This window comes from Apus apus, chromosome 4, assembly GCF_020740795.1.
Source record: "Apus apus isolate bApuApu2 chromosome 4, bApuApu2.pri.cur, whole genome shotgun sequence".
Classification (NCBI taxonomy): Eukaryota; Metazoa; Chordata; class Aves; order Apodiformes; family Apodidae; genus Apus; species Apus apus.
Genome location: NC_067285.1, coordinates 84205345 through 84231284, shown reverse-complemented (window position 1 = coordinate 84231284; position 25940 = coordinate 84205345). Strand labels below are relative to the sequence as shown.

General features: G+C 36.5%; 2 protein-coding genes across 23 annotated transcripts in view; one reads left to right on the top strand and one right to left on the bottom strand.

The window, feature by feature from the left end:
• Window positions 1–19948, top strand: part of PCM1 (pericentriolar material 1) — a 44972-nt gene extending 25024 nt beyond the window's left edge. For 6 of the 22 annotated variants that reach the window (XM_051619626.1, XM_051619622.1, XM_051619613.1 and 3 more), the window contains 20 exons: window positions 2005–2198; window positions 2719–2920; window positions 3539–3897; window positions 4347–4505; window positions 5296–5352; window positions 6529–6701; window positions 6788–6916; window positions 7506–7626; window positions 7949–8086; window positions 8323–8456; window positions 9546–9680; window positions 10229–10426; window positions 12724–12783; window positions 14562–14700; window positions 15438–15586; window positions 16549–16624; window positions 17593–17846; window positions 18058–18150; window positions 18269–18392; window positions 19615–19948. In XM_051619626.1, coding sequence (XP_051475586.1) covers window positions 2005–2198; window positions 2719–2920; window positions 3539–3897; window positions 4347–4505; window positions 5296–5352; window positions 6529–6701; window positions 6788–6916; window positions 7506–7626; window positions 7949–8086; window positions 8323–8456; window positions 9546–9680; window positions 10229–10426; window positions 12724–12783; window positions 14562–14700; window positions 15438–15586; window positions 16549–16624; window positions 17593–17846; window positions 18058–18150; window positions 18269–18392; window positions 19615–19640 — 2920 coding nt within the window. In that variant the 3' untranslated portion in view covers window positions 19641–19948. The other 16 variants (XM_051619615.1, XM_051619614.1, XM_051619629.1 and 13 more) reach the window with 12 other exon arrangements.
• A 1731-nt stretch (window positions 19949–21679) lies between these two features.
• On the bottom strand, window positions 21680–25940 carry LOC127384758 (general transcription factor IIE subunit 1-like). The gene is made up of 4 exons (XM_051619634.1): window positions 25493–25940; window positions 24033–24234; window positions 23294–23520; window positions 21680–22887 (listed from the first exon to the last, which is right to left on the bottom strand). Exons 1-4 carry the CDS (start codon window positions 25938–25940, stop codon window positions 22505–22507), a joined length of 1260 nt encoding a protein of 419 aa, XP_051475594.1. The 3' UTR covers window positions 21680–22504.

Here is a 25940-nt window from a genome sequence, read left to right as displayed (position 1 = left end):
GCTCCATCCTCCTGACACTCACCCTTAACGTATTTGGAAACATTGATGAGGTCGCCCCTCAGTCTCCTCCAAGCTCAAGAGACCCAGCTCCCTCTGCCTTTCCTCATAAGGGAGATGTTCTACTCCCTTCATCATCTTTGTGGCTCTGTGCTGGACTCTTTCAAGCAGTTCCCTGTCCTTCTTGAACTGAGGGGCTCAGAACTGGACACAATATTCCAGATGTGGCCTCACCAATGCAGAATAGAGGGGGACGAGAACCTCTCTTGACCTACTAACCACACCCTTTCTAATACACCCCAGGATGCCACTGGCCTTCTTGGCCACAATGGCACATTGCTGGCTCATGGTCATCCTCCTGTCCACCAGGACCCCCAGGTCCCTTTCTCCTACTCTGCTCTCCAGCAGGTCAGCCCCCAACCTGTACTGGTACACGGGGTTGTTATTCCCCAGAGGCAAGACTCTACGCTTGCCTTCTTCTTAGCAGGGGCAGTCCTAACGCATGGGGCAGACTGCCTCGGCAACTCCCTGGATGGACCTTTGTCAGTAACCTCAGTTACCTGATTTTCCTGATCCAGGGCCCGATGCCTGTTCTGTAAGTGAACACGTGAAGGTGAGGGAAGTTTCAGTTACAAAATACCTCCGGTTATAAAATAAAATCTCATTAAGGAAATAATTTTAGTAGCTTTTCATGGGTAAAAATCTTTGTCTAACCACTGTGCATTTTTAGTCTTGGAATCACTTTAGTCTGTGAAAATGTCACATTTCCAAAATAAAGCATTTGAAATTTCTACAGTCAATTCAAGATTGACTTTCTGTAATTCAAAATTTACTTTGCTCTCTTAGTAGAGAATTTAGAATATTTTTGTTTTCTAATATGTGTATTATAACCCTCTATGGAGGTATTAATAGTTTTGTGTTCTTAGCTCCAAGCTAAAACAGGCCATGTAACTTTATTATACATGAGGACTGGCTTTCATGAAGACCTACCTGCTTTACAAGTTTTACTGGGACAGACTTTAAAAAAAAAATCTTAAAATTAAATTGTCACACCTGCTTCTTTCTGTGACACTTACTATGAGCAGTATTGCAAAAAGTGCATGCTTTGATTCTGAAGAGAACTTGCCTGGCCCAAATCCATATCTCTTCAACTTAGAAGGATGTTGTGGGGAGCTGTGTCAAATGCCTTGCAGAAGTCCAGATAGATGACATCCACTGCTTTTCCCTTGTCCACTAATGTAGTCACTCCATTGTAGAAAGTCACTAGGTTGGTTAGGCAGGCATTTGCCATAGTAAAGCCATACTGTCTGTCCTGAATCACCTCCCTGTCCTCCATGTGCCTTGTCAGAGCTTCTAGGAGGGTCTGTTCCATAATTTTCCCAAGCACAGGGGTGACACTGACAGGTCAGTAGTTGCCAGGATGTTCCTTTCTACCCTTCTTGAAAATAGGTGCAATGTTTCCCTTTTTCCAGTCGCCAGGAACTTCTGATGAACATGACTTTTCAAATATTAAGAGTGGCTTGCTCATCGAGGAGGACACCTTCTTTAACCTTCCTTTGCTGATTAATATACCTGTAGAAGCCCTTTTTGTTATTCTTTGCATCCCTTGCCAAATTCAGCTGCAGCTGGTCCTTGGCCTTCCTTGACCCCATACCTGCATGACCGGGCAGTGTCCCTGTACTCTTCCTAGTCCCTGCTTGAACTGCTTGTGCAGTTGGTCTTGCCTGTTAGTTTGTCCAGCAGGTCTCTCCTCAGCCATGGTCTCTCCCCTTCCTTACTTGATTAAATACAAGTTGTTCTTTTTCTTGAGGGTTTGTTGGGTTTTTCTGAGTTGTTGGTTGGTTGGTTGTGTGTTTGCTGGGGTTTTTTATGAGCTAAGTGGAGCAATTCTCTACATAAGTTACCTGGGGCAGATTAAATAATAGGAATCTTAAATTATTTGTGTATAAATTTAAATCTTTCCCTTAGCATTTTTTTCCCCCAAATCTTATTTTTCTTTTTTTCAAGGTTGAAACAAATTTTAAATGATCTTATGCACCAGCAAGAACAGCAGCAGTGTCAAGAGAAGCCATCAAGAAAGGAGAGAGGCAGTAGTGCACCACCACCTCCATCTCCTGTTTTCTGTCCATTCAGCTTTCCTCCACAACCTGTGAACCTGTTTAATGTACCAGGATTTACTAATTTTCCTTCCTTTGCTCCAGGTGAATATTATTACAGGTGTAAAAAGTAAAATGAATTTCAAAAATTTCTATTTCCTCATTATTTAAAATCTTAATGGCACCTGCTGAAACGGTGACTTTTTCTTTATGTTGAAATGGTCTTAAACAGTAGTTGGATGAGTCCATATTAGCCTAGCAGAAGTTTATTTCTGAAAAATTGTATATTTTTACTTCAGTGTGAAAAGCAAGACTTTCTCAATAAGAAGTTGGTTATAGTCAAAAATAGCCACTCCATATAGTTAACATTTTAAATGTTCTTCATCCAATATGTGAAAAGCAATGTTTGAAGCTTTTACATACCTTCAGCAAATGGGATTGTAGTGGCATGTGTTGTATCAGTAATGTTCAAAACATGCATTTAATTAATTCTGTTTGTTGCAATGCTTTCAGGACAAAACCAGTTTTTTGCTTGCTTCCCCACTGTATTTTTGCTTTATAATTTTATGTAGCCATGCAATATGTCTCAAAATTTGGTATTACCACAGAGATAAATGAGGTGTAGTATCTTGTGTTTATTTGGCAGGTATTAACTGTAATCCAGTGTTCCCTTCTGGCTTTGGAGATTTTGCACAGAGTATTTCCCCACACAGCAGTGAGCAGCAGCAACAACATCCTCTAGATCACAGTGCTTCTGGGAAAACTGAGTATATGGCATTCCCCAAACCTTTTGAAAGCAGTTCTTCTAATGGAGCAGAGAAACAAAGGTATTTAATGCCACAGTGCAATTCTCCCCTAGTCAGGTTTCATCCCTTTTTGGGGGCTTGTGGTAATTCATAATTCTTTTAAGGAATTTATTGTCATAGAATTAAAATATTATCTTTATTTTTGCAGCTTTCAGTTTAATTTTTTTACGTTTTTTTTTTCCAGTCAAGTGTTCTGCTTTTCTGTATATTAAGTAATGTGTTATTAATATTTTAAGATTAATTATAGTGTTAGAGTGGTTTTGTGATACATTCTGTAAGTGGAGGAGGATTTAATCATTTCCATGTTTTTTGAAACTGTTTGAATAAATAGAGGATATACAATGTCAGTGAATCTTTATTTTTCTGTGCTACAGTAGATTGTAATTAATGTTGTTTTCAAAAATGTTTTCTTCTGTATTACTATTTAAGCACAGCAATAGCTGCATAAATATATTCAATTTGAAATTAGTGTTAAATGTGAATTTCTTCAGATGTTTTCCATTTGAAAGGTTTCTCTTTTTTTTTCATGTTCAGCTGATGACTAAGTAACGAGGGCAAATAAGTTGCATTATTGATAAAGCTATTTCTGTCTGAGAGACTAGGTTATCATATATTGTGATCTGTCTTTTTTTCTGACAGAAGGAGTCACAGACAATCTGAAGAGGACATGGAAAAAAGATCAACTTGGCTTAATGATAGCCAGGAAGTGAAAAAAGATGATCAGTCTCAGCTGAAAGCAGGTTTTGCAGTTTCAGTACAAAACAGTGCTTCTAGTCATAAAAATCAGTCTGATACGAGCAGGAGAAGAGAATTTGATGAAGAGTCTTTGGAGAGTTTTAGTAGCATGCCTGATCCAGTAGACCCAACTACTGTGACAAAGACATTTAAACCTAGAAAAGCATCAGCACAAGCAAGCTTGGCATCAAAAGATAAAACACCCAAACCAAAGAATAAGAGGAAGAGTTCTTCTCAGCTAAAGGGCAGAATTAAAAATACTGGTAGGTTGTAAAGTGATATGAAGTACGATTGCAAACTCGAATTATAATCATTACATTCCATAGAATTTACTCACCAGAAATGGTGTGTATAATAGTGAAAATAAATTATTGAAATATTAATTCATTTTACATAACCTAACTACATAAGGTTTTTTAGTATTTCAGTAAATAACTGGTTAGGACATAATTTTTTTGATGGATAAAGGATGCAGATACACTGAGATTTGGAACAAGCCACCAGAAGAATATTCCATGTGTTCATGTTCAAGTGCTGTTGCAGTCACTGAGGATTTAGTGCTACTGTATGGCTTCAGTGTACGGGGGAAAATTTTTGGCTAGGAAACACTTTTGGTGTTTTGCATCTTTGAGATTACCCTTGAACAAATTCTTAGAGTAAAGCTTTCTATAAGCTGTTTTTTTATTTCTTCCTTTCAATTCCTTCCCTTAAGGTTATGAAAGTGCAAGCGCTTCTAGTGTGTGTGAACCCTGCAAGAGCAATAAAAACAGACACTCTGAAGAGGTTGTTCATGCAAAGGTGTTCAGCAAAAGGAATAGAGAACAATTGGAAAAAATAATAAAATACAGTAGATCTACAGAGATGTCTTCAGGTATTCTTTTCTGAATGTCACTGATTATTTAATGAGCCTCTGAGTAAAGGACTTAAATGCTTAGTCGCTAGCTTATTTAAAAGCAGTGTATTATGACAAGATGACAACAATGTATTTTAGTGTATGGATTTTACTTTGTAATTTCTAAAGATGCCGAAAACAAAATTGTGTAAAAAGTTGGGTATTTGATTGCTTTTGGGTGTTTTCTTTAGGTACTTGGTTAAAATAATTCAGAAACAAACCTGTTACTGTAAAACAACTAAAAACCTAGCCAAAAACAAACCTCACCCATTTGTTGGTGCTTTTATGGAAAGTAACTGCACAACAGATAAAACTTTGTTTAGTATTTAAACTACACCCTGTGTGGCATACATGTTTTCTTTGTATTCATGCTTAAGGAGGTCGATCAAGTATCATTCAAATTCAGTCTTATAACGTCATGTAAACCCTTACATTTTCACCATCTGCACTGCTTTTCTTGCATCTAGATCATAAAATACTCTCTTCTGTGTCTTTTTAGTTTCTGCTAGTACCTCTGTTTTGTTTAAAAGATGCAGATATTTTAGTCATTGTAGCATGGTGTACAGCTTTGTCAATGTAGCTGTGTCCACACTAGGAGCTGTTTATTGGTACATATAATAAACTTTGATTAGTCAAATTCTCACAATAAGCAGCTTTGATGTGGTTTGGATGACTAAGCAGTCTTCCTGCTGCTGTTTTGTGTAGACCCTGTCTTTATTTCTGGTGCACATATTTGTGTTTATCACTGTCTATCCCCACTTTCCTACAGCGCATGCTAGGAGAATTCTGCAGCAGTCTAACAGAAATGCATGCATTGAAGTGCCAGGTAATGCATTCACTGCTTAGCTTCAACAATGTCCTATTACTTTTTTAAAAATCTTAATTTGGTCCTATAACTCAGGGTGTTTAGCAGATGTTCAAAATCAGTACTATTGTGGCACCTTCTCTATAAACAAAGCAAGAGAAGTTACTTGTAAATTGCATGAAATGCAGTGATACAAACTACCATGAATTATATTTGTGGAAGATGTGTTTATTGTTTTGTTGGTTAGTCACAATTACAAATAGAAAATACACAGGCAGATATTACAACAAAAACCTAATCTCAGTACACACTTTCAGTATGCTTGAAAGCTACTGTTACATTTTATTAGCGGGGGAGGGAAGCAATTTCTGGTGGCTTACTAAAGGTTTAAACAGCTTGCTGCTATGCTTTAAAATACTGGTAAACTATTTGCAGATAATCAAATTGCGCAGTAACAGTTGCTGTGTTGCTAATAACTTAATTAATTTGAATACTAACAAATACGCATCTGTTAAACTAAGCTGAGTTTTCCAAATTTAACTTCTTTTTCCATTCAACACTTGCCAAAATATGTATGCAAGAATTAACTATTGTGATGCAAGGAAAATCCTCTTATTTTCAAAGGAATTGAAGACTAATTAGGGAACACATTGTCTCCTAATACATTTTTAGCAGAGCTTAAGTCTAAGGGCTTTTATTTGAGCCTCAGAAGTGATATTAGACATGTATGAGGACATGTGGGAAAGAGTGGCTTTCCTGAATTCACTCTAGAGCTTTCTTAATGTTTTGCTTGTGTTGCAAGTGTGGACTGCTTGTATTAGATAAACTTGAGACCATTGGCTATCTTGTTTGAGATGCATTAAAACTCCATTTTCAGTGTTGAGTACAGATTCCGAAAACAACTTTGTGTGTAATATTCTCTTTAATAAATAATACTTTCTAAAGATATTGTCCAGAATTATAAAGAAAATTGTTCCTGTGAATGCTTTGTATTTTATTTTGTATATAAAGAATTGCATAAAGTATTATTTAGGAATGATTAAATCTTTGTTACCCCTCAGGAAATAAGGAAGCTTTAGAAAACAACCATATAATGCAGTCTTTAATGATTGAGAGATAATTTGTGTACCGAATAAGCAATTTTCTTTCAACTGAATGCATATCAAGGACTTAATGAGTTCCTTTTTTTTTCTACAGAAACTGGTAGTGATCTTTCTATGTTTGAAACTTTGCGAGACACAATTTATTCTGAAGTGGCAACACTTATTTCTCAAAATGAGTCTCGTCCCCACTTTCTTATTGAACTTTTCCATGAGCTTCAACTGCTAAATACAGATTACTTGAGACAAAGGGCTCTGTATGCTTTGCAGGTATGCACAAAATGTTTGATCTTGTGTGTGAATCAAACAAATCTTACTTTTTTTTTTTTACAGTATAGATTTCTTATCTTTTTCAGGATATAGTGACCAGACATTTATCTGAGAACAATGAAAAAGGGAAGTGCACAAAATCGCTGAATTCTGCAACGTGGATGGCATCAAATTCTGAACTCACTCCCAGTGAAAGCCTTGCTTCTACAGATGATGTAAGTTTTCAGGTTCAGCAGCTAGTGTACTTTTCCTATCTTTGATTTACATGCATGCTTGTGTACTGAAATATTCATACTAGTGACTGATTTTTTCTAAAATTCATACCAACTTTCATAGACTTTCCTAAATAAAGAAATGCAGGAGAATCTTAATGCAGAAGTGATGAAATATGGTAGGATTTTTGATGCTGGAAATGAGCAATGTGTCAGAGAGGAAAGGAATATGGAGGGGAACACAAATCGGAGACTGATACTCAAAAAGAGCCAGAAACCCCTTGTGAGTAAGCTCAGTGCAAGTCCTGATCACAAGATTCCCAAGGAATGTTTTCTTTTTTTGTATTCAAGAAATCATTGATGCCACTGTACAGTTTCTTACGTATTTTATAGTTGAAGTATTTGAAACAAACATGGTAGAATCACCTGATGGATTTATATCCTGAAGGTAAGGTTGTTGCCCAGTCAAGCAGACTGGTGACAGATCTTAATACCACAGCATGTGGCTGAAAGGAATTGCTGCCTTGTTGACACATCTCTGAGATGACAGTGGAGCATTCCTGCTTTGTTTTCAGTCTTCGATGTTTTTTAGGAAACTTTTGGCAAGAACTTTTCTAAAGAAGTATGTCAAGACTGTGAACAAATTGATGCAGACAATGGGAGTACTATGTCCACATCTTCAAATTTTGAACCCTTTGCCACTGACGACCTTGGTAAGAATGATTTGATTTACCGTGTTGTGTTATTCCCTCCCTCCTAAAGTGCCTGCAGTTGTCTACTCCTAAGTAGTGTTTAGGAGTACTATTACTTGATTTTTAGTGTGTAACCACGTTTTGTAAAACCACACGTGGAGAAATCAGCTGCTTGTGAAACACTTTGAGATGATCCAAATGTGTCATAAAATATGGATACTGATAACTACAGTTACACAGAGGTTTCAAAAGTTGTGCCTTTGAATACATTTTTCACTTTTTACTTGTCTACCAATTGAAAACTTTTCATCTAGATTAAAAGGTGTTTTTATTCTCAATTTAGGCAACACAGTGATTCACTTAGATCAAGCTTTGGCTAGGATGAGGGAATATGAGCGTATGAAAATTGAAGCTGAAAGTACCCTTGACTCTGAGGGCTGCTGGAGTAATTTTCAGGGTGCTTCTGCTGCCAGATTAGAAGGTATGCACATATATACATATTTTGCTTAGTTTTAGAAAACAATTATTCTAAGTATCGATTAATTTAATTGGCTGACTTGCTTTCCCCTTAATTTATATTGAAAACTTAGTAGCAAAGTTTCAAAGGATCTCTACTTAAGTAAATACTGTTTATTTTTTAACAAGGAAAATACATGGTTTTGAAAGTGTTATTTCTTTAGTAGTAATGTTTACTTAAACATGCATTTTTTTATTGAGGTCCAAGTACCAGTGAATGTCTTCCTGTGCCACAATCAAATGAAGTTTCTGCTGTTCCTTGTCCTCGTATAGATACTCAGCAGCTTGACCGGCAGATTAAAGCGATTATGAAAGAGGTCATTCCTTTTCTGAAGGTAAGCACTCTTTTCAATAACGCATGAATTAGGAGAACAGGAAAAGGACCTGCATCATTGCATAGAAAAACATTTCAAATTATTAACTTGCATAAAGAAACGTTTAACATTGATAACTTCCCTAGAAACAGCTGCCAGTAAATATGTGTTAAGTTGCAGACTTCGCTGAGAGTGAAGTAAGGATTCAGTACTCCCAAGAGAAAGATTCTGTTTTCCTTTTCATAGGAGAAAGAAATTGTAAGGTTCCTAGATTGCATAGGGCTGCTGGACTTGGCATCAAAAGGAATAGAGATTCCTTTGTTTGAAACTGACCAAATCAAATAGAAATGTTTGAGAATGTACTTCTGAAATATTTGTTGCTTTTTAGCTACGTGAAGCAAGGTAATTTTAATTAAAACTGCTACATACAATGTAACTTGAGATTTTTTTTTAATAGCTTCTGTGAGTTATTGTTTTTTAGCATTATTTTATCTTGTTTATAAATATCTTTAAAGTTGTTGAAAGCTTGTAAACTTCGGAATACAGAGGAGAAATGTACTGTTGTTTAAGAAGGAGAATTAGTCACAGTTCATTCTTTGCAAGGTTAAAGAGCAGAGAAGATGGGTTTGTAAGATGCTTAAGTCATCTCCCTATTTCCTTTTTTAGTATGCACAGTATATAGACCTAGGTTTGTTTAATAAGGTACTTGGTTGATACTAGTGTATTCTTGACATGCCAGTCTCGGTGCCTGAACACTTCTGTTTTATTTGCAGTTTAAGGAAGCTTGCAGCAGAAATCTTAAGATACACCTTAATACACTTGAGTACACATCCACAATATATTCTTAGTTTGCCCAAACATTAAAAAATTGCATATATTGGAAAAGTGAGGTAAAGTGTGTTGTAACCAATCTGTCATTAATGTAGTATGGTATCTGCTATGACTGTGTTCCAGTTAGTTTGTTTTGTGATATGGGTTATGACCTGTTTGTGGAGTTCTCTTTCTTCAGAGGACAGGTGATTTCTTTATAAATGACTTTTAGTATTTGAGTTGATGGCTAATTTATTTTTTTTAAGTGGTAACTAAGATCATTCTGTGATACTTGTTTAGGAACACATGGATGAGGTATGCTCTTCTCAGTTACTAACATCAGTAAGACGTATGGTCTTGACTCTTACACAGCAAAACGATGAAAGTAAAGAATTTGTGAAGTTCTTTCATAAGCAGCTTGGCAGTATACTTCAGGTTAGTAGATTTTTGGTGGTGTTTTGCAACTACTGCAACTTGGATAACAGGCAACAGATAAACCAACTTTCCTGAAGCTATTTTTTATGACTTCAACAGTATAGCTTTGTTCTATCTCAGCTTTGATTCAGCAATTAAATATTACTGTATTTCCTAAAATTAAAGCTTTTACCATACACAGGCTTTTTTTTCCCATCACAGCCAGATGGTGAGAGGTGTATCTCCTGCCTATGGCTGTCTTCAAGGAGAGCTCTAGTAATGCTCTTCATGGACAATTTGTATAAACTCCTGAAAACCAATCAGCTGCCTTTTTTTTTTTTTTTTTTTCCCCTCTCCTTTCTTTCTACAAGCATGGAGTTTAAATCAGTAACTTGGTAAATTCTATGTTATGTGATGAAAGGTTCTATTTGAAATAGCTTAAGATGCTACACTATATTTTTTAAAAAGTACAGGCTATTTTACACCTAACTTTGAGTTATTAGGAATATGACAAATACTTAAAGTTGGAAAGCCTGCTTCAAAAACTGAAGAACTATTTCTTTTCACAGGATTCACTGGCGAAATTTGCTGGTAGAAAATTAAAAGATTGTGGGGAAGACCTTCTTGTGGAGATCTCTGAAGTGTTATTTAATGAATTAGCCTTTTTTAAACTCATGCAAGACTTTGACAACAACAGTGTTTCTGTAAAGCAGAGATGTAAAAGAAAAACGGAAACTACTGAGGAGATACAGTCTTCTGCTAAAGAGGTTTGTTTTATTATGTTTTTGAAAAATGTAGCTTTTCTGAGTGTCCTAAATATCGGCATTTCCGAAACAGCCTTAGTTCATATGTTGTATATATGTTTCTTTACAAAGTAGGGCTGTGTAGTCACAGTATTGCTTGTGTAGAAGCATGAACTAGTTTTACCCTTGAGGAGAGGTGTGTTATAGATGAGTCTGTTACAGGTACCTAATTGTGTAGACTGTTGTTGGTAATTCAGAGGAATGTGTTTTAAATGTTATGTGTTATATATAAGAAGGAATAGTGAAGTGTTGAAGTACTAATAATATCTGAGGTCAATGAGTAGTTGCTGTGGTTTAACCCCACTAGGCAGGTAAGCAACACTCAGCCACTCACTCCTCCCAGTGGGATGGAGGAGAGAATTGAAAGCATAAAAGTGAGAAAACTTGTGGGTTGAGATAAAGACAGTTTAACAATTAAAGCAAAAGCTGTGCGCAAGCAAGCAAAACAAAATAAGGACTTCACTTATTATTTCCTATTGGCATGGAGATGTTTAGCTATCCTCAGAAAGCAGGGCTTCATCATATTTAGTGGTTACTTGAGAAGAGAATGTCATGTGAATGTTCCCCCCATCCTTCTTCCTCGCACAGCTTTTATTGCTGAGCATGACATCATATATATATATATATATATATATATATATATGGCATGGAATGTTCCTTTGGTCACTTGGGGTCAGCTGTCTCAGCTATGTCACCTCCCAACTTCTTGTGCACCCTCAGCCAACCCTCACTGTTGAGGCAGTGCGAGGAGCACTTGACTCTGAGTAAGCACTGCTCAGCAATACCTAAAACATCCCAAGGCTGTTTCCAGCACAGGTCCAAAACATAGCCCTATACTGGCCAGTAAGAAGAAATTTAGCTCTATCTGAGGTAAATGTTTTGATGTATTGGGGTTCCAGTTCATCATCTTTCCAGTTACGCCTACAGCTTTCTTTTTTAGTAGCTTAGTCAGGCGCCATTTTTACCTGACTTGAATAAGTCCTATGAAGTTGTCATGCTTGTTGGCCTATGTAGAAAGTCTTGCTTTCTAGACTTGGAGTGTAAAATATAATCAAACTTTTCAGACATATTTGAGACTGTAGTACATATTTTGCTCTAAAAAAGCAAGTTTGAGTTGGCTTTCACACCATTTACGTTATTAATGATGTTGCATTGCCATTTCTAAATTTAGTGTTATGTTTGAGGAACATAGCTTTCTTAAATTATCTGGATAATTATGTGAACTTTTTACAAAACAAACACTAAAATAGATCATGTTTATTTAAATTGGTCAGGTGTCTGCCTCAACGTTGCTTCTTGTATAGTTATGACTTCAGTGTCCTTTCAGCTCTCTTTCAGAAACACAAATACAAAAGCAAACCCTTAACTCTTCCTTATTTTAAAATATCAATTGAAGATATTTTCTGAATGTGTCAAAGTCCTACCAGTAGTTTTAAGCACATAATCAGATACATTTCAAGGTAGTTCAACTTAGATACGTCAGTAATGTGGCTAGCATGAGAGATACTGCAGAGTGCCTTGTAGAAAGGCCAGAGAAGCACTTTGAATTGAGAGGAATTTGGACATGACTTCTTATTTTATCTAAAGATACTAACTGGGTCTTTGTTACACAAAGGATTGGCTTAGGCACTGATAGGAGAATGCATAGAGCCAACTTAAATCTGGCATTTCTCTTCCTCTCCTGGAAGAGAATTAGGGTTAAGGTCAATGTTTGACTTGCTGCTGTGGCAGCAGTTCAGACAGGTGCAACAGGGCCAAGAGATGAGCTAGAATTGGTATGTCCTGGTTACTTTGTACAGATCTGCACAATTGTCTCCATGTGGTCTTCTCCCAGCTTCTGGGTCAGGGATCCGAACACAGGCACATCTAGTCTTGCTTGATTTTGTGGCTGTTTTAAGTCCAGTAAGATGATTGGTTTTAGATTCCATACTGGAAAACACAACTCTGTCTTGACTGGAGCTGGTATATCTAATCCAACGTGTTGATTTAATCACAGACTGGAGAATTAGCCCATGTAAACATAATTGTTTAAATAAAAAGGTCTAGCACAGTTTATTGAAATACTGTGCAGCTCTAAAATTTTTAAGACGTCTGTGTAAATGTCTCTTGTAGCATAGAAGTCCCTGTGACTTACTGCCATTTTGAGACAGCAGTTCTTGCTAAGATTGGCATTTCAGCCAGGTTTTCATGAAGCCTTAGTTTGGTTCAGTATTTCAAAGTTATTTCAGTTTAGAATTGAAGACAGTTTATGTTTCTTCTAGGCAAAAAAAGGTCTCCAGGTGGATGTTTGTTCATCTGCTGAAGATGTCGATGAGGACAAAGTATGTTTATGCTTCTCACCTGTCTTTACTCCTCAGATGATTTCACAGATCACTTAGTCTTACTGTTTTCTGTCATATAAATCCAGTGTCTGTAAGCAGCCCATTTCCTAGTGTTTATAAACTTATTAAACATCACGGGTTTTATCTCTTTTCTGTTGTTTTCAGTGATTTACTTTAATCAAAGTAACAAAGCAAAATATAATTCCTTTTTTTAATTTGAGCTGATGGTCTGGAAAATGTCTACCAAAAAATCCACCTTCATCAATACGTCTTTGTTATGACATGCATTCAGTAAACATGACTTGGATATCAGATCCTTGGTTGCTCTTCTTTTTATTCTCACTTTACTGCAGAGCCATCACCAGTATAAAGACTGATGCATTTCTTATAAAGCATTATCTTGTTACCTTTCAAGAAGTGCATTCAGATCAACAAAGATAGTATTAAAGAAACTTTATTGTTGGTGACCTTTATTAGAATGAGCCTTTCTTTAGGACTGACAATTTAAAAAGAGCAAAGTTAATGTTGAAAGCTGCACAACTAAAATGGAATACTTTGTGATACTTGCTGAAGCACCTTTAGGGTAGGATCTTGTTTTTCCTTTTAGCATTAATTTTATGTACTTTAAAGAAAAAAGACCTGTTACAAAGATGTTTACTGTGAGATTTGGTCTGGGATTGTGTTCTCAGCTCAGAGCATTCAGAATGTAGTTATACTTTGAAGAATTAAATAACCAGGACAGTAAATAGAGATGGTGTTTAATTGTTTTTATCAATTAACATTTTCTTTTTTAAGGATATGAAATAAGTTGGTTTACTTTTTATCTTAAGGAGAAGCCATATGTTCTGATTTGGGACATATGGTACTTGAGGTTCACAGAGTCAATTGAAGTCTATGTGTGCTCTAACTATTAAATGTTAGGGCCCAAAGTTTCTCCCTTTTCTCTTCAAGTGTTTGTGGTTTTTTTTTTTAAATAACACTAAAATAATTGCATTTGTGGAAGGGGTTGTATATGAAGTTTTGTATTTTCTCCTGGAACACTGAGGTTTTTTCAGCCACGGGAAAGATACAGGTAATGTACTAAGTACAATGTTGAATGCTTTCCTAAATGTAAATAGGCATATGTATGGGCATAAAGTCAGTACTTTCTTCTAGGCCTTAGAGCTTTTCACATTTCTTCGTAAGTGGGGATCTTATGGTTGCTGTAGCACAGAAGAAGCTGTAGCTCCTTTCAAAATTTGGAGCCCAACTCAGGGCTTAAATTGGGGTTTGTCTAGACTGAGCAGAATTCTCTTTCAGTGTTTTTAGCAAATCATTCAGTAGAGAAACTGATGAGCAGCTATTGCCAAAGAAACGAGAAGCAGCAGTTACAAATATTCCTTTTTACTCCTCTTTTACTAGAGGCCATTTAGGAGAGGCAGGGAAGTCACTAGAAGGTAGTAATGCAAGTGTGTCCGTCATCCTTGAAATAATGAGAAGTACAATTTAAATATATTTTTAAGCTAACATGCTGATTAGTGTGAACCTTTTCAGATAATGGCTTCAGATAATGAAATATGTAGTTACAATATCCTTGATAACTATGTCTGAACAGCGCATGATCTTACTCTGATGCTCTGTTTCAGGAGTAGCTTTGCAGTATGTATTTCAAGGCGTTAAGGACTTCTTAAACATTAGTTTTTAGTCTGTAGTTTTTTCATTTTGAGGAAAAAAGATGACTCTTTGATGCAGAAACTTAAGATAAACAGGACATTTCACAGTATGCCTTGTTTACGTAGGACAAGGATGAGACTGAAACTATTAAACCAGCGCAGGACTCAGAAATGTATGATGGTAATGGCGTTCCTGAAAATACTAGGTCTGACATGTCTGATCAGGAGGAAGATGAAGAAAGTGAAAGTGGTCCAGTGGCAATAAGTAAGTGATTTTTGTAGCTCATTAAATCAATGCTGTCACTGTAGTTTTGACCAACTAATTTTACAACAGTATTTGCATGAAGTTCTGCTGTGTAACACCTTCCCTCCTAGATTTTCTTGTTTGGTCTTTTCCAGTGAAAATTTTTCAGTACTTTATTTACTAGTATCTTGTGTCAAGGATTAAGCATTCCAATTAGAGGAGCTTTTGTTCTTTGTAATCATTAGATATGCAGAAACACATATTGGAATCAGAGTAATTGTTTAAATTTACATATTCTGTTTCAGGTAAACTTAGTTTCTCAATCTTTAGCCTGAAGGATGTGAAAGCTGCTGAAATTTTTTGCAGTTTGGCATTTAAATTATTCTTGAATATGCATCTCTTTTAAGCTTGCATATTTTCAGTTTGGTTTTTTTTGGCCCTGTTTGTTGTCTTACACCAGCTACTCATAGCTTGGTTTCTCTTTACTTTCTTCACATCAAGTTTCTTCTATGTTTAATAAATTAAGTATTTCACACCAAAACAGTGGTCTTTGTTGGTAATATAGCTTATGTGGAGCATATGAATCTTTGAAACGGAGTCATCACTGTATGTTAATTTCAAAGAATGTTTTGAAGTATGAGTTACAACTGATCATTGTGGTAAGTTCCCAAAAGGGATCTAGATTTTGCAGGCATTTACTCTGTCAGGCTCTGTCAATATGTAAAACCCATATGGTTTTACATTGGATTTGTTTTCAGGTTTGTCAAAAGCAGAAACCCAAGCTCTGACTAACTACGGAAGTGGAGAAGATGAGAATGAAGATGAAGAAATAGAATTTGAGGAAGGACCTGTTGATGTGCAGACATCACTACAAGCCAGCAGTGAAGCAACAACTGAAAATGAACAGGTATTGCTAAAGTTGTAAATGCAGAACAAACCTAAGCCAGGGCATAGCTTTTCAGACAAATACCTGTATGAAACATTCCATTTTTTTCTTGTTGCACTGTTTTCATACTAATGAAAGTAGAAGAATGATAGAATAAATTAGATGAAGGCAATAGCTGCTACATACAAAACATCTACTGCTCTTTCCCCACCTGCATGTATTACTGGTGTATCTGATGCCAAAATGGACAGATGGACACACACAAAACTAATGCTTAAATCTGCTGTCAGAGAGAGAAAATGTTAAGCTGCAGTAGAAAGGGTAAACTTTGAAAAAAGCATCAAGTTTTAAACCATTAATTTGTTCGTTGTGTTTACTGGCATCAAGTTCTAATTGGGCTTTCCTGTGCAGAAGCTGTTAACTGGTATTCTAGCATATCATAGATGTCTTTCCTCTTCATCATGTAATAAATTTTTCTTGAACAATTAAGTTAGAAAATGGTATTGGCTTCTATTGTAATTTTCACTGTTAGTTTCCTTAAAAAACATGGGTGACCTGATTCTGGCGACTTTTCTGATCTTGACATCTCAGTAAGATTGACTTCTGAGTCTTTTCAAACTTCAGTTTACTCAACAGCTACTAATGTTTAGGCAAGGCTATAACTGGAACATTTTACCTTAAAGTCTAAAACAATACATCTTTTAAATGGAACTAAAGAGTTTACCTGGGAACTATGGTAATGAAAAGAAGATCAAATGCTTAGATAAAACACACATATCAGTGGTAATAGTTTCTCAAAGTGTGGTTGTCCAGCTGACGAATAGAGAGTAGAACTTGCTATATTTACTTCAGACTTACTACAAATGAAAAATGTGGAGCAAGTGTACAGTGTGTTTTTAGTTAGTAAGGAAGAGTAAGTTAGCCAGTAAGCTATGAAGCTGATTAGTAGAATTTGTTGTAAGTTGTTTTCACTTCCCCAACAGACTTCAAACCAAGAATTGAACAAGATAAAAAGCAGTGGAATTTTGTCATCAGAGCAAGAATCTGCTAATGCTAAAGGTAAGCCCAGTATGCAGTAATTAAGAGATTAACAGTTGTGTATGAATTTGCCTTTGTGAAAATTCTCTTGGACAGTGCGTGTGATACATGTAATTAAGAGGAAGAACATCAATTTTGCAAGAGTTCAGTGTGCTGTTTTTTTTCATGAAACCATACTTGTGGACTAAATATATCTGTGTTGATACAGACACAGCAAACTTTGTAAAGAGGAAACCTGGAATAATCTCAAGTAGGTAGACATGGCTTTGATGCTTGACAACAGTGTGAATTTCAGTTGATTGTTGCAGCCTTTGGCACACAGTGGTAACAGGTACTTCTCTGTTACAGTATTTTGATATTGAGATTTGTCTAGCACCTGCTTTTTCCACTATTTATTAGCAATTGCAGTCACTTTCTATTTTAAGGATTTCTTTCTGTGAGTAACTCTGTAACTGATTGAGAACAGATAAATAATTTTCTGTCAAAAGACAGAAACACTACTGGGTTGTGTGAACTTTACTCATAAGTGAACAGCTGTTACCTCCTTTTGTTTCTGTGTTGCAAATACTCAAGTTTGTTCTTGGTGTTAAATCCTAGACTAAAAGCAGTATTTGAGTAGAGCCTGTGTTGCCAGAAGAATATGGCAAAATGTTAAGGAATTTACTGTTCTGTATGATAACTCCCTATCCCTAGACGGAATATTTTATGGTAGGTCATACAGTTCAGGAAGGTGGGTTTCGGTTGGTTTGTTAGATGGTTTGTTTGTTTTAAAGCTGTGTCAAATCAAATTTTTAAGTCGGACACTGTCTTTTGATAATTATTAATACCTCGGTGTACAAGAGTACAAGGAAATTATTATTTCCATCAGACTAATTAATTTAATTTTGTATTTTGGATAAGTTTGTAAAAAAAAAAATAACCTGGGTTTTTTGTATGCTCAGAATCTTTTATGGTCTCTACCTAGTTAAAATGTAATTTTGTGGTTTTAGGTGAACAAGATGTGGCTACAGTTTTGCCTCATTACCTCAATGTCATGGAGAGTATGCCACCTTTAACAGTCAATACCCCAGAATCCTTTATAACAGCCAGTGCGAAAACAGAAGAATCAAGCTCATCTTTACCTGTGAGTGAAACTCAAACACTAGATACAACATGTGTAGGAAACAAATCACCTGCTGCAAGTTCTGAAAGCTCAATGGCTGGCAGCCCAGATACGGAGTCACCTGTGCTGGTGAATGAATATGTACGTATATTTCAGTTAAGATACATCCAAGATAAAAGAACTTTTTTTCTATTTCAGTGTTATTTCTAGTTTCTAGTCTTGTTCATGTTTCATCTGCAAATTTGATACAAGCATTTTTTTTTATGTACTTCATTAGTCACAATTCTAGTTTTGGAGTGAAAGTAAATCCAAGTAGCACGGTTCTCTTAAATGTCACTATTTTTACTAACAGGAAGCTGGTTCTGGAAATGTAAGTCAAAAATCTGATGAAGATGACTTTGTGAAAGTGGAAGACTTGCCCCTTAAACTTGCTGTGTATTCAGAGGTATTTTGCTATTGTTGGTGGGGTGGTTGTTTCAAAGTGCATGCTCAAAATATCTTCATTATTGAGACAGCAATAAGAGTTATCCAGAATTCTGAGTTTTGCTTTATCTGTTACAAAGGCAGATTTAATGAAGAAAATAGCAACAGAGGCCCAGACCAACAATTTGTCTGATGAGTTACTGGATGGTGTTGGAGCTCAAGATCAAGAATTAGTAGGAGATGCCCAAACTCTGAAAGAGCCTGGTAAAGATTATTTTCTACACCTATTGGGAAATTACTCTGATTTGGTCTAGGATTTAAGTATCTTGGTTATTACTGATTGAAGCAGGCAGTTACCATGATGCTGGAAGAATATCCTGTTTTGTTATCATGCATTTGAAAATGTTGTATTGATATGAAGGGATTTTGCCTTCCACGTACCTTCTATGTACTTCTGTTAGATTCTGTGGCTAATAAAGTTGTAAACATTAATCTATTTTAAGTGCATGTTGTAACTTTATGGTTTTTAAACTTTTATTAAAATGGAATAGTATTTTTGTTAGTTACACAAGTTTGGGTTTAATGATACTGTTAATTCTGATTGCACTTATCAAATGTAATAATGCTCAATAGAATTTGCTGGCAGAATGCTCAATATTCTTGTAATAGAAAAATTCAAGAGACTTTTCAGAATAGTAAAAAGAATCCTCAGGAAAAAGAAAAATATTTTTTCTATGAGGCATACCATGATCTAGAAACCATTTTCAGTGTGAATGACTGCAATAAAGATTTGTCACTTTCTTGAAACAGTATTTATGTAGCTACACCAACTTAAAGGTAATGCAGGTCAAAGACACCTTTATTTTTTTAATATAATGTTGATATTGTGACACAACTTACCGTATTAGAGGCTTCTGTTCTGTTGGTAGGAAGATACAGTGGAAGATACAGTAATGGCATATATCTATGCATGAACTGGATGTTCTAATGGTAGTAGTTTTCTGCTAGTGTAGCTAGTTCCAATCCCTCAGACAGTATAAGCTGATGAAAATGCTTTTTAAAATGTAGCTGTAGTGACAGCATAGCATTTTCTAATACAGAGCGTGAAAGAAGATGCATATTTCTTTCCATTTTATTCACTGCCTATCACCATTCTGCTTGTCATGGCTATGCTAGCAGAAGTCTGTTGTGTCAGTTTGGTGAATACTCATGCACATTTATATGCCTAGTGTGGAAACAGTTTGGCTAAGAATGCCATGCCCCAATAAATCAGTTGGCAGCAACTAAGCCATTCTTAATCTGTCTATGGGGAATGGCTGCAGCTGTTCAAGTAAGCCATGGCTCAGAGTGCTTGTGGGGAAAAAGGTGCTGATGAAATATTTCATCGAGGTTCTTTAATGGATACTTAGGAGCTGAAATGTACTCAAGAGTTGTGTTTGATGCCTTGTAGCTGTTAGGCAATAATGAGTATACTTTTATTTTACAGGAACTTTTGGAGCTCAAAGTGCATAAGAATAACCTGAAGATATCTGCATTCATAAACTCCATGTATACAAATGCATATGAAAGATGAGCACCGCTTTCCCAGAATTCTAGAAGTGTATAAAAACTGTAAAATTTTTGACACATTGCCTCTTAGGATAGGTCTGCTAACTTCTGCCTGTGGCAGTTTGAACAGCTGGAACTGAATCCTCTATTCAGTTTTTCTGCACTGTTCTTTTTCTGTCTTAATCTTTTTTTATTTTTTATTGTGACTTGTTTAGTAATTTTAAAATTGTTCAAAATGGTAGTTTTAAATAAAGTTTAGACTTGTCTGTGAATTTGTCTTTTAAAAATTTTCCTCTGATTTACAAAATTGTATGCAGTTTCTTGTTGGAACATAGTTAACTTTAAGTGTTGGCATGCTTGTAGGCATTTGTTATTCCTCTTTAGACAAACTTTGCTAATTTTCCTGAGACAAGAGACCCTTATCTCACCAAGTTTCTTCCATTTATAAAAATGAGGTGTAGACACAGTATGTACCTACCTGTCTTTATAGCCTAAGTATAGCTGGTTTGTGTTTAAAAAAAAAAAAAATCTGTTCATGCCTTGTGGAATGTGTCCTATCAGCACATTTAGCTGAGGTGAAACAAGCACCTTGGTTTCATCGTTAACTGCAGAAACCATCTGTATTTTCTCTGCATTTTCTGGTTTGCATTTTTAACATGCAAAGGGATAAACCTGTCTGGAAAAAACTTCTTCAGTATTCTTTCTATGTAACACACAATTGCTGCATTTTAAAGCCTGTAAGGTTTATTCCTCAAGTATTGGACTTTGTAAAGGGTTTTCATGTAGAAAGGAAGAAATTTAGGGAATTACAATTAAAGTTTGTCTTTTTAAAAAGTTTTAAAGTCAGCACCTAATGAAGTTTCATGGCAAAGGCAGAATTAGGATTGTAGACTAGTAGATAAGAAAACTTGAAGCAGAAGAAAATGTCCTCCTTTTTCAGATCAGTTGCTAATACCAGTAAGTCATAACATTGAGCTAGAAACAGTTTTCAGTGTATCTGCTGCATTATAAAGCTTCTGCTTACCCTAAACAAACACAAGACTTTTCTCAAAGTAGTTTAAAAGCAATGATCATCTTTAATTCAGGATTGTCTTCCTTCTGAGGTTAGTGTAATAATATGGCTGTGTGCTGTGGGAGACAGAGTCTGGTGATGGTGGAGCCTAAATATGCCTCAAGTTTAAATAAAATGAGTGATTCTTGTGATTTTTATTTTTTTTTAGTTTCTGTTTGGTTGGTTTTGTTTTTTTTCTTTAGGTGTTATGAGTGAGCTTTGAAATGGCAGATTACAATCACATGCCTCTTACCTTCTCCAAAGACAACTCTGTCAAAAGGTTTGAAGACAGCTTTGTTACCATGCAGGCTTTAGACTCACAGTGGTACTGTATACAGAAAAAAAAACTTGAGAATTTTGAGGATAGAGGAGATACATTGTGACAAAGACAATCCTGTGGAAGTGAAACAAAGTTAAGTGTTTAATCACTAACTTGACACAAAATCATTCACTAGACCCAAGAGAGGACATTTTCATGAAGCAGACAAAGGAGGTTGTGTGTATTTGAGACAAGTCTAGTTCATATGGTAAATCATTAAACTTTAGTAGCATGAGCACACACCATTTATGAATTCTTGTCCTGTTGGTGTGTATGAACAATGCACTGAAATTATATTCCTTTGGTCATACTTTGTCCACCCTTTCTTCCCAGGATCACAGAATGGTTGAGGTTGGTAGGGATTTTGGAGGTCATCTTGTTCAACCCCCCTGCTTAGGCAAGTTGCCCAGGACTATGCTGAGGTGGTTTCTGAATATCTCCAAGGTGGAAGACCCTACAACCTCTCTGGGCAACCTGTGCCAATGCTTAGTCATGCTCAAAGTAAAAAAAAAAAAAAAAAAAACAAAGTGTTTCCTAACATTCTGAGGGAATGTTTCAGTGTAAGCAGTACAAAATAAAAGTAGACTACAAGGGCACAAACAGTAGAATTGCTGAGGAAGTTAAGCTCTCTTATATTCTGATGCCAGTCCTACTCATATCTAGTTCAGTTCAAGTAGAATGTGTTCTTCCAGTGGTAGTAAAAATTTTGCTTAAAATGATTATGGGAGACTGAATGAGATATAAGCAGCAGGGTCTTCTGCTTGATGCATTGCTTGCTTGCTTCCTTACCTATCTAGACCAAAATGAATGTTGTATTTTACTGTCCAGTATCCATTGCCTAGTTCATCATTTCAGAGAGAGTTCTGTGGAGCAATGAGTACAAGGAATTGAGATAATTATTTTTACAATGTAAATTAGGAGGCCAGGGCTGGTTTTCTTCTGTAGATAACACAATTTAGTAACAGCTCTTCCCTTCGAAGGAGGTTACTGTATAGCACCTGCCTGGGACTGTTGTATAGTGAGTGACCTAACAGGACACACTGGCAGGGAGCAAAACCAAATCATGTTGCACACTACTGGAAGTATTTGCTACTTGCAAGCAAGGAGGAATAATTAAATCTTACAATAGGTTGCAACATTGCTTTTGCAACTTTATTTTCATCAGATCTTGTCGTACCTGAAATGATTCATGCTCCAAACTAATTACAGCATTCACAAAGTCTAAGCATTAAGACAACAGAAAACACATAGTAACTTCAGGTTTTTTTTTGCTGCAGTGCTACTGCGGGATTTACCTACTGCAGGATTACTACTATCTTGCATAACGGCAATAAGTTCAAACAAAACTTTACCAGTAAATGCTTAACTTGGAAGAACATAAGTTAAACTATTAAACTATCTTACTTCAAAGGAAACTTTCACCCATTTATACAAGTTCATATATTAATACAGTAATAATTATTCAAAGACAGACTGGAACATTTCTTGCCCTACTTTTATATAAGCTTCTCTCTCTTCATTTGTCATGACAGACACAAGCTCTGGATTTTCACTGATCTCACCATATGAACAAGGCTGACCAGCTACCATTAAAATAGGACCTTGTGTGTCCTGTTCCTCCTCTTGTTCAAAGTTGCTGCTTGCTACTTTTATTCCCACTCTTGAGTGCTTAGCCTCTTCTTCAGATTCACTGGTATCACTGTTTGATTCAGGGTGTTTTCTTTTGACAGCAGGATCCTGGTCTGTGCTAGATGATGACTTAGATTCATGGATCAGAAGAGTCTTGATTATTTCATTATCAGTGACAGTTTCTTGGACACTTTCTTCAGAAGCATTAACTGCTAATACACAAGATTAAGTGTTCAGAGGTATCAGTATTTTAGCTACTACAGGCATCCTAAATAATTCTTTCTACTCTGGATCTTTTTTACCCACACTTCGGAATTTTCTTTGGAATTATCTCACAGACATTTCCAAGAGCTTCCTACTTTCAAGATTGCTACTAATGTTACTGCATGGTTAGAGCCAAAAATTTCAGGATGTGGTTTGTGACCTCTGGCTTCAGGAATACTACCTAAATCAGTCTTAGAAGACTGGTTTTATAGAAACTAAGATTTGATAGCTGGTAGTGCAGAATTGACACATTACTCTGGATTCTAAAATCAAGATCACTGCTTTTTCAATAGGAAGGTTATATTTAAATACAGTAAGGCTGAATTTAAGTATTTGCTAATGCTTAGAACTTACCAACACTGTTGTTTGTGGTGGTTGTTGCTCCTTCCACAGTGCTCTGTGACATCCAGATAGGCTGCTCTTCAGTTGCTTTTACTCTTGTTTTCTCCTTGAACTCAGAGCCTTGGACATGAATAACTAAGTTTTGGGTATATATATTGCCAAAAGAGGAACTTCTGTTGGCCCATTTTTCAGGTCGGCTGCAGGATTCCAGCACACTTGAACCCACCTTGTGATCAAAGCTGAATGAAATGTCACCCAATTTGGACAGGTTAAGTACAGGCAAGACCCCTTCCACCCCAATTCCCAGACAAAAAATGGTGAAAAAAGAAGCTTGTTTTGTCAGCAGACAAACTAACAACTGCTTTATATTAAAACAATTTGCAGTCTGCATTACCTCATCACAGAGGCAAGTGACTCTGAGGCACTGGTTTTTGCATGGTCTCTTCAGTAGTGCATCCCTGACACAAATATTACTTTCTCACAGGAAAGGCTATGAATATACTAGCAGAAGAAGTAGTCTGTAAAATTATTCCTTAAAACAAAAACGGTAGCAGAAATAAAACTATAAATGCACAACAGTAATTTAGAATATCTTGGACATTCCAGGCTTTTTCATTAAATGGCTGGCAGTACTGAATGAAGCAAAACAGACCAGAAAGCAAGTTGCCAGATCAGTATTTCAAAGATTTTACAACTGAAGGGTTTTTGGGGATTTTTTAGTTGATCAGAATTTCTAGAGTTATGTTTATACCTTTCTGATAATTCTGGTATTTCTGTTGGCTGAGGCTCTAGCAAGTCATACGGCAGAATGATCTCTTCAGTCTCACGCAGTAGCACAAAGATCGGTTCCATCTGCTCATTGAATTTTGCTAGCAACGTTCGAGCGTCGCGCTTAAGAAGTGCTGAGGCATCTTCCTCCACTTCAGTGTTGCAGTAAGTGCAGCGAAAAGTCTCTGCAACAGTATCCAAAATGGAAATTCTCATGTTCACAGGATGCAAAGGATAAGCAGTACCTTGTTAAGAAATCCACATCCTGGACAATTACCAAAATGTAATGACTGCACTAGACTTTATCCATTTGTTCACATTAACTAGAGGAACTCAAATGATAAAGGCAAGTACTGTTTGTTGTTGGTTTTTTTTTGAGAAGGACTGATATTTACACACTTGCTATGCAAGACAAATGTCTGTATTGGGGGAAAAAATTAAGTTGGGTTGGACATGGAATATCATCAGATAGTACAGCTTATGTTTTTTTCTCTGATCTCATCTTTTTCTCCATTCATAGTGTAAGAAAAAAAGACATTTGCAAACATAAATAGCATCTGATTTTATTTGTTCGGAGTTCTAAAGTTCAAAGAGACTCATTTAGAGTCAGCATATTCTAATAAAATATATCACTAGCCTCAACACTGGCTTTTCAGTAACTTGACAAAGTCCCATTTAGAACAAAGAGGGTGGTTTGGCTAACTGACAGCACACTAACTTCACCTTTGAAGTTTCAAAGAAGTCACTAAGTTCATTCTCTCTGGCTCTGGAATCCTTTCCAGGTGCCATGACCCAGATGTTAATGCAGTAGCTGCACTTAATGTATTGTAATATGAAGCAGTTAAACTCATTTTGGAAGAGTCCTCTATTTAGATATTTTGATTTTAGAGAAGAGAAACCTGCAAGTTCTGATGCCACTTCCACTGTGGATGATTTGTGTTGCCCTGGGTGGTTCCGGAACTTGACAGGAGTGACAACGAGTTTCTGCTGGCGAGCTGCAATACACTTAATACAGTTAAGTGGCTGCAAACAGCTTTATCCATCTTGTCCAACTCCTCTGTCAGAAGACCTGAGCCCACAAACTGATAACAAAGTCAAGGACAGAGTAGAAGGAGTGCTGTATTCTCATTTGCATATGAGGAAGTGGGACTCAAGACTTGGATGATTAAATCTAGGTTAAGAGTCTTGTTCCTAGCTGAGGCCTGAAATCTGATTCCCAACTCCAGCTCTTGTATTCAAGATTATTTCCTCTTTCTTGGCCTGTTCTATAGAGAGAACTTTTTCTTTTACCCTCACCTCCAAGCTTTTCCTCCCCCAGGCCCTCGTTCACCAGCAAACAAGAAGTATATCCTAACAAACATACTTTTATTGCAAAGTTCACAGAAGAGCTAATTCTGTGCTATTAGATTTATTCTCTAAGCTAAGATCAAATAATCCACATACCTGTAAATACATCAAAGAGCTGATTGGCTTCCAGGTCTGTGTAAATGCTGGAGCATGATGGACATTTAAAAGAGGACCTAGTAGTTGAATCCCGCTCATCTGCTTCTATCTGCCGGCGTACATGATCCAGTTTGTATTTTACCACATCCACCAGCACCTTGTAATTGATGTAATAGTAATTGTGCCTTGTGCTCTTCCCATCAGGCCCCGTTTCAACTCTCATTCGCAGCTTCACTAACTTGTCTGCCTTGAGCGCGTTGAGCACAGTGCGCAGTTGCTTTCGTTCATACTTGAGCAGCTGTAACAAGTCATCCTCTCTCACACAGGGGTAGCGGATCAGCATGTCGAGAGCCAGGGAATACTCGACCCCATAGAAACCGCGTGCTATGTACTTGGCTAGGCGCTTCAGGGCTGCCGGGACCTCTGGGAGAAGGTTTTGCTCTTCCAT

Excerpts from the sequence above, each read along its gene's own strand:
- LOC127384758 (XM_051619634.1), bottom strand. The coding sequence starts at position 25,940 with ATGGAAGAGCAAAACCTTCTCCCAGAGGTCCCGGCAGCCCTGAAGCGC. Across the intron at positions 24,235-25,492 it reads GCTCTTTGATGTATTTACAG|AGACTTTTCGCTGCACTTAC; the intron begins GTATGTGGATTA and ends ATACTGTTGCAG. Across the intron at positions 22,888-23,293 it reads CACCACAAACAACAGTGTTG|CAGTTAATGCTTCTGAAGAA; the intron begins GTAAGTTCTAAG and ends CTTGTGTATTAG.